The 8,319-nt window shown below is 34.7% G+C and overlaps 1 protein-coding gene across 4 annotated transcripts; it reads right to left on the bottom strand.

Moving 5' to 3' along the window:
* Positions 1-215: 215 nt before the first annotated feature.
* On the bottom strand, positions 216-5,779 carry LOC110637205 (type I inositol polyphosphate 5-phosphatase 8). 4 transcript variants are annotated; one of them, XM_021787201.2, is made up of 10 exons: positions 5,282-5,779; positions 5,107-5,191; positions 4,959-5,027; positions 4,568-4,655; positions 2,846-2,950; positions 2,144-2,615; positions 1,825-2,021; positions 1,601-1,709; positions 1,327-1,475; positions 216-672 (listed from the first exon to the last, which is right to left on the bottom strand). In XM_021787201.2, exons 1-10 carry the CDS (start codon positions 5,393-5,395, stop codon positions 411-413), a joined length of 1,650 nt encoding a protein of 549 aa, XP_021642893.2. In that variant the 5' UTR covers positions 5,396-5,779; the 3' UTR covers positions 216-410. The 4 variants fall into 4 exon arrangements, with proteins under 4 accessions (XP_021642893.2, XP_058000681.1, XP_021642894.2 ...); XM_058144698.1 differs by having other exon boundaries at positions 2,846-2,952; positions 4,576-4,655; XM_021787202.2 differs by having other exon boundaries at positions 4,568-4,652.
* Between the last annotated feature and the right edge of the window lie 2,540 nt (positions 5,780-8,319).

The following is an 8,319-nucleotide window of genomic DNA, read 5'->3' as shown; positions in this document are numbered from 1 at the left end:
CTAAGAATGACAAGCAAATCAAACATCTTCTTATGCACCTGCAGGAGCTTCAACACAAATGATTCAAAAGAAGCCCAGAGATCGACCCAATTCTTGCTCAGGCGCTATTTTACTTCAAAACTCGTATAACAAACATAGCCTAATCTCCATGTTTTCTTTTCTCAATCCCATATATTTTAAAGTAAAAAATTTCAGGCACGCGAAACCCCTTGGCACTTTTCTTTTCTTTTCATTTGATAATTTTCTACTAATACAACAACAAAAAGGTTCTTGTTGGTCTAATCATCACGGAAACTGCAGGGCACGCCATCCCATACCGTAAAAATGCCGGTGACGTTGGAAGTGTCTGGCGGTGCCTGGACTATTGCTTTACAAAATGAGGTTTAGATTACATATTATAGCAATGATTATTATAACCTGGGGGCTGTGTCTATGCAGCATTGTGCCCTGGGAATTATCAAGAGTTCCTCTGCTTGGACTTTGGCCACACAAGTAGATTGCAAAACAGAACTTGTTAAAGATCTTCCTGATTTTTGGCTTGTTTTTGAATATGACAGGCTGACTTGGACGGAGAATAAAGAATAGACAGGTCTATGGTCTGAGAATCTTGACTCCCCTCTTACATACCACATCTGTTTAAGACCTTCACCTTTCCACAGGATTCGGTCGCACCTGCTCATTGTAGCAAAAGAAAACATTATGTTAGAAGAAACCAATCACGTGACAGGATACTGAAACGTATTAAACTACAGAACAGCCAGGGGAGGAGTAATCTGAAAGGCAAATGCCTGAGATCTCCATAGTCAACTTTAGCGACTTATGGCATAAAATAAAGATGGTCGGCTTGTACAAGTCGTGCATAAACATTTTCATTAATATGAAAAACATGTCATTTTCAATTATTTGAATAAAAAAATAACAAGTTTTTACAAGCCAAAAGCTGTATGCAGAAGACTCAAGTCATAAAATTGAAACCAGTGTCCCATGCATACCATGTTGACCCTGGGAGTGGCAGGATAATAATGCTAACTAATTGCATATGTCGATCATTCTTGGCAAGAAAACTTCATGTTCGTATTTAATTATTGAGTATTGCAGTTAAAAACAAGATTAGCTGCAGGCTTTGATTATAATAATCTGGAAAGCCTATTGCAGCTATCTATGCATGGCACCTTCACTGGTTCTAACTTTTGACTTCGTAACTAAAGCCTTAATGGGTGGTCTGATGAAGACTCGTTGGCCTATTTAATTATTTATTTTATTAAAAGAAAACGAGAGCTGAAACCTTGTGGAAAAAAGAAACAAATTATTAGAAATCTTATGTACCAAGCAGGAGTGCGACGTTTCTCTTTGGATTTTGAGGTTTGGACTACGTAATGATCTGAATTGGTAAGGTACTTGTAAGTTGGAGCAAAATATATCCTCCCTTCTTCCCATCCTTTGAACACTCGACCAGCTCTTTGCTCTATCTTTAGCTGCCATACAAGTCAGAATATTCATATTTACTTCACATAATGCAAAGATAAGGCCTTTAGATATTTGGCATGGGAATGTAAAAAAAATTTGGAGCTACTTCTATAAGGGTCTTAATTAATAATACCTGATCTTTTTCTAAAAGTGCTTGCCAGTCATTCTTCTTTAGAAGCTCATGTGTGTCTCCACAACCTGCTGCTAGCCGATAATTCAAATCTCCAAGCCAAATGATCTTGCTGAATTGACAAAAAGATAAAAAAACAAAAAGGTTAAGAAACATCTATTTCCTACTAAAAATACAAAATCAACCAGGTGTTATTTTTTCAAACAATTGGGGAATAGTAGACTTACTCATGATCTAATATACTTTCAGGAGGAAGAGGTTGACTAAGACCTCTACATGAATGAAAAAACCTAGTTTTCTTTAATATTTCAGTGACATCTGAGTTTCTTCTGACCTCATCGCCTTCTTTCTCCCCAGAAGTCAAGTGCGTGCAAACAAAGCAAAATGTTGTCTGGTGCAACGTCATACTGATCGAAATCGAGCCCTATTTGCCAGATGAAAACACAAACAAAAAGATAAATTCAGAGTGATACTTCTGCTATGAGAAACCAATATAAAAAAAACTCTCAAACCTTAATAGACTCGTGTTCATTGGCAATATCTAACCTTGTTGCCAAGGTAACCCATAATGCCACGACCAACACATGAGACCTTCAAATTACTAATATGTTTGTAGAGGTCTGATCGAACCCACACGCATAAGAAGATTCCAACCATTTGCTTGCTAACTGCTAGGCAGTAATGCTGCCTCATTGGACTGCCTGCAGAGAAGCAAGGTGGGCTAGGAGAGCCTTCTTCACTTAAGCATAGTAATCTTTTAAAATCCTCATTCCCAAGCTCATCTTCTAATGAAAGCAAGTCAGAAAAGCTGACTCTAGGTTTGAAGCAAGCTTGTTGATCAGCTTGTGGTGAAGATGAATGTTTAGCTTCAGTAGCATTTTTGTAATATTGAGGAAATTCTTGGTCATTTTTATTCCTGTTGAGTGCTTGTCGAATTAGGCAAAGCCACTTGACAGCTGGGCCATTGTCCTCTGCTCCAAGTACGTTCCCTGCATTCAGGGGCACAATTTCCTGGAACCTGAGTCACAACTGTGAATAAGTCCGAGGCCAAGAGATCAAATTCACAAGTACAAAAAGAACTGAAAGCTCTTTATCATTCCAATTTTTGAACCTCTAAGTGCCTGTCTTCCAGCAATATGAAAATAACGCTTGCATATAAGTAAGGCTCTCAGGGAATTTCTTAGCAGGTAAAAAGACAAGCAAAGGAAAACAAGAAATTGGAATGTAGGGGAAAGAAAAATACCATACCCGAGAACATAAATGTCAGCAGGAGCAGGCGACTTTAGCCAATCTCTCAAGTTGAGACCATCGTGGGGACACTTCCCTCCAACATTCCATGTACCCACGAACATCCTATATTAAGTTTCAAGACTAAGACCAACAATGATTATCCTATACCTCATAATAAACAAGGAAAAGAAAACAGTTTTTCTAATGATTGCAAATTTGCACTCACTCTATTAGTATGAGGAAGTACAAATTTATGAACAATCGCATAAAAAACTGTACTAAATAGGTGCAAATGAACTACATGTTATAATAATATCAATTAAAAAAAACTAAAAGAAAAAACAACTCTAAGTGAAAATCCTAATCACTGATTGATAGCCAACTAAGCATATCAATCACGGATGATCTTCTTCTTCAACCACACCTTTCTAAAACTTTGTGTGTGTCAAATTTCATTAAATTAGATGTCATTTTCGATGTCTTTTTTATGATTATATAGAAAGGATAAAAATTGGTAATACCACACATAATAATGAAAAGATAAGCGCAATGATTTAGTTCCCACTAATGACCCATTAACGCACTTGTTCCCGTTATTGGCCTCTATCTGCCGAGGATGCATCCACGTGTTCCAACATTATTAGTACTAATTATCTGTGTTTTGAAAATTAAGTCCTCATGGTGGATCAGTCAACCTATTGGGCTCCATTCATCAAAAATTGATGGAATTGAAAAAAAAAATTGTAACATTTTTATGATAAAAATAAAAATAAAATTAAAAATTAAATAATTTAATTTATAATTCAACGGATTTAATCAACTTGTAACCCAAAAGAATAAAAATTACTACAATATCTTTTCTTCGTTCTATATCTTTTGGGGCACAAAATATGGACAAAAAAAATAAGATGCAACTACACTATCACTCTATTAATAAATTCGAAATGGATTTTTCTAATTGACTCAAAATACAATAGGAATGGTTAACCAACTTATTAAATATATAAATTTTAAATATTTATATTTTAAATTTATAATAAATTAAATTTAAATAAAAAATTTTTATCGAAAATAATCTTTTTTATTATTATTTTATTTTTAAATGTAAATCTCCTCATCTATTTATTATAAAATTAATTATCTTTATAATGAAAAAAAAAAGGTAAGTTACATTCCAATAGGTAATCTATTAATTATCATCTAATCATTAAGCCTTCAGTAAATAATAAAAAAAATATCACCCTAATGTATGAGTCTCAAATCTTGAATTACTTGTAACAAAAATAATTAAGTTTTAATTTTAAATTAATTGAGATCAATTATATAAATAATTTTTTTTATTCAAGTTTATTAAACACCAAACTCACATCAATATCTAAAAATTATAATAATTCTCTCCACGCCATTTTAAATCTCTCCCTAACCATGAGTGGTAGCTTAGATACCATGAGTGCACTTTACCTATGAATTAACAGAATTAGAACCTTGTGGGAAGAAAAAAAAAAAGAGAGCTTTATCCCTCACGGCCAAATCCCATCACCCGAGAGGGTATTAATCTCATCCACATTAACAGGTGAAAACACCTTGTGAGTATTAAAAAAAAAAATTAAATTAAATCTCCAATCGTTTACTTGCTAACTTATTACACTTCCATAAAATTTCTAATGAACATAAATGTTGAATTGTTTTCAAGAACAAGAGAAATCGCAAGATACGATTACAATTCAAATGCAGGCGTACCTGAGATTGAGAGAATCGGTGGGAGGTGATGCTTCCTGCTCCATTTTTGACCGTTTAACTCCATTACTGGCTTCCATCAACCACCCTTCTAATAAAAATTTAATTAAAAAATATATATATATAAATAATAAGAAAACGAAAACGCATGACGAACAATCCAAACAGAGCATAGAATCCCCTGTACCCCCGCGATCCACGTGGCACAGTAACGCACCACCAAACCAATGACGGGACCCAACCAAAAACAACGGACCCCTTTCTTTTCCAATGTCCAATCATATTTAATCAAATTAAATCTGACGGCTAAAATGCGCTAAAGAGTAAATTAGAGTAATGAGATTTGACGGCTGAGATCCACATCTGTACTTAACAAAGTCTACAGTCGTATTACCTGATAAGTCTTCTGGTACGAAAACGTAATAGTCCCCGTCTGAACAGCTCTTCCTTCCCTTAGCTTTGTCTGCATAAAAACGAAACCAAAACCGGTTTAATTTATTTAAATCCCGATTTGAAAAGTGAGAAATCGGAATTAGTTTTACCTCTTATGCAATAATCGGAATGAAACTCGTCTGCTCCACTCTGTATATTTAGCCATTTCCGCGCAACTACTTTAGGCCAAGCAGACTAAGGAGAAATCAATTTTAGCTTCGGTGGAATTAAGCAACAATATATTCCCGAAATATAAGATATCGGATTACATGAAAAATTGCATACCTTGGAGATCTTTCTGATTTCTGTTCTCATTGATCGGCCTTCTAATCTGTAGAGAGTAGAAATCAAATAGAAACCAATTAAAAATATGGGTGTGAAACCAAAAGCGAAATGCATGCGAGTTTTGGATTAGGAAGTTTGGATGTTTCTGTTGAGGGAGATTTCATATGAAAGTCTTCGAATGAAAACAAAATAGGTATTTAAAAAAATAGCAAGGAAGACTTAAAAAAGACCCAGTTGCAGAGGAAATTGCATTATAAATGGTGTTTGTGTATGAGTTTTATATGAAGAAATTTGATTATTTAAATAATTTGCTGGAGGAGAAAACGTATGTGTTTTGGAACTAAATTAGTGTCAAAGGGAGTATTCAACGGGAATTAGAAAAAGACCCAGTTGCAGGGGAAATGGAGACAACTTGCCAGAGAGAAACGTAAAGGGAAAGAAAATTATTGTGAATAGAATATAAAATGCAAGACTAATAAGAGAGACAGATAGAGAGAGTGGCCACTGGCCTGACCAGGTTGATCGTTTTTAATGATAGAATATTTTCAATTTCAAGTTGTTGATTAAAACCCTTTACAGAGAGGAGGACAGAGTGGAAGATTAAGATTTTAAACAATGAAAATATTTGAGTAATGGATTTTTATTGAGAAATAAAATCTCAAGAAACCACAAAAAAGGGCTTTTTTTATGAGTTGAACCCAAAAAAGAAAAACACAAGTTATGCATAAACATAATAGGGTAAATGGGAAGCGAAGATTTTACAACTCAATCGAAAGATAGATCAAAGGAATGGAAGGAAAATTGACGCCAGAATTTAGAAAAAAGAGCCCAGAATCTTGATTTTAAATCTGAAACAAAGAGAACTCACTGGTAGAGATGAATGAAACAGAGAAGCATAAATTCAGTAGATTGTCAGTGGAGAGAGAGTTCAACGACGACATTGCAAAATTAGATACGAATCAAGAAGGCTAAACAAGAAAGGAAAATGGAAACAATACCAGAAAAGGAAGCAAAATGATCGCACAGAAAATTTAGCAAATAAAAAAGGAAGAATAAATAATCACTTACAGGCAAAAGAAAGTTGGGAAAAGAAATGAAGTGAAGTGAAGTTCCAGAGAAAGGATGGAACAGTGCAGGTGAGATTGAAAAGACTTGGTGTATCTTTTCTTCTGCTCTAAAATCCAGCTTTCCTTTTCATTTGTGTAGAGAGAGAGAGGGAGAGAGAGAGAGAGAGAGAGTGTGGTTGAGTTTTTGTTTGGGTGTGTCGTTTTGGTTGGTTGGTTGGTTGAGAAGGAGAAACCCAGAGGGAAGATTTGGTAGACGTTCCTCGTAATTGCAAAAACGGAGAATTTGGTTCTCAAATTTATAAGTGCGGGAGAGAGATAAAAAGGGGAATTTGCTTCTCATTTTTATAAGTGCGAGAGAGAGAGAGAGAGAGAGAGAGAGAGAGAGAGGGGGAGATGGCAAGGGAAGAGGGGGCTGGCCAAATTTAGTTTTTTTTCTCTTAAATAATGTGGATTTTTAATTAATTCTTATTAAAATTTAATTTTAAATTTAAAATTAATTAATTTTAAAAACGATTTTAATGTATTTGAACAAATTTTTTAATATAATTAACTTCATTATAATTTATATTTAAAATCTCATAATTTTAAAAATAATTTTAATATCACCGAATTAAAACTCATGAAATTTTTTTTAACTTATTGGCTAAATGAAATCAAACCTTTACATTAGTTTCTGATTATATCAAAAAAAATTTACTTTTAAAAAATTTAATTATAAATTAAATTAAAAAATTTTATGTGAATTCAAAATAAATTTAGAGATTTTAACTTTTTACCTTTGAATTGCTATATGTCATGCCACATTAAATTTTTCATTTTTTTTATTTAATATATTTCTATCTTTCCCTCACTCTCTCACTTTCTCTCTCTCTCTCTCTTGTTCTCCGTCTCCCTCACTTTCTGTCTCTCTCTCTCTCTCTCTCTCTCTCTCTAAACAAAAGAGTATGATAGACCACGAAGAAGTTCCAGAGTACCTGTTAAAAACAGAAAATATTTTTATTGAAGTCTTTGTTATTTTGCTGCTATAGTTACTTAGTTAATTACTGCTTAATAATTGGTCAAATATTGTTGAGATTTTTCAGCATTTGTTAGCTAAAATAAAGCCCCTATTGCCTTTAGAATATGTCTGAATTTGTTATTCAATTTTTTTTCCTATTTATTCCTTGTAACAACAGCAGATATTCATCAATGAAAAATACAACCAATCTCTTATTTTGAGAACTATTTTCTTCAGCTTTGACTGGGACCTATCAGTGGTATCAGAGCCTATCTTATCCTACTATCTTTTTCTCTTCTTCTCCTATGACAACCAACAAGGAGCGAATCGAAAATTTGGAAGTTGGCTTCGGCCAGCTCCAAGATAACCTGTCAAAAATGGAATGAGGAATTAGCGATGAGTTGCAGCAAATCAAAGCAACCATCACTAAATTCTCCGAACTTACTCTCTCTAGCAAAGAAGCGACCAAAGAGTCCGCACTCGCCAAGATGAATCCAGAGAAGGGGGAAAACCTTTGTACTCCGCTAAATTAGCGAAACTGGAGTTTCCGAAATATTCTGGAGATGATCCAACCGAATGGTTCACCAGAGTTGATCAATTCTTCGAGTATCAAGGAATGCCAGAATCAGAGAAAGTGTCCTTGGCTTCTTATCACCTTCGGGGGGAAGCGAACGAGTGGTGGCAGTGGTTACGCAGAACTCACACAGAAGCGGGAAAAACAGTAACATGGGAAATCTTTTCTGCAGAACTGTGGTCACGATTTGGGCCTACTGATTGCGAGGATTTTGACGAATCGTTATCAAAAATCCGGCAAACAGGACCCCTACGTGATTATCAGAGGGAGTTTGAAAGGCTGGGAAACCGAGTTAAGGGCTGGACTCAAAAGGCACTAGTGGGGACTTTTATGGGCGGTCTCAAGTCAGAAATCTCTGAGGGTATTCGAATGTTCAAGCCACAGACTCTTAAGGATGCAA

The sequence above is a fragment of the Hevea brasiliensis genome, chromosome 3 (genome assembly GCF_030052815.1).
Source record: "Hevea brasiliensis isolate MT/VB/25A 57/8 chromosome 3, ASM3005281v1, whole genome shotgun sequence".
NCBI classification, from domain to species: Eukaryota; Viridiplantae; Streptophyta; class Magnoliopsida; order Malpighiales; family Euphorbiaceae; genus Hevea; species Hevea brasiliensis.
This window is presented reverse-complemented; position numbering and strand designations above follow the sequence as displayed.

Excerpts from the sequence above, each read along its gene's own strand:
- LOC110637205 (XM_021787201.2), bottom strand. The coding sequence starts at position 5,395 with ATGCATTTCGCTTTTGGTTTCACACCCATATTTTTAATTGGTTTCTAT. Across the intron at positions 4,656-4,958 it reads CGTACCAGAAGACTTATCAG|AAGGGTGGTTGATGGAAGCC; the intron begins GTAATACGACTG and ends AATTTTTATTAG. Across the intron at positions 2,616-2,845 it reads GCTGACATTTATGTTCTCGG|GTTCCAGGAAATTGTGCCCC; the intron begins GTATGGTATTTT and ends GTTGTGACTCAG.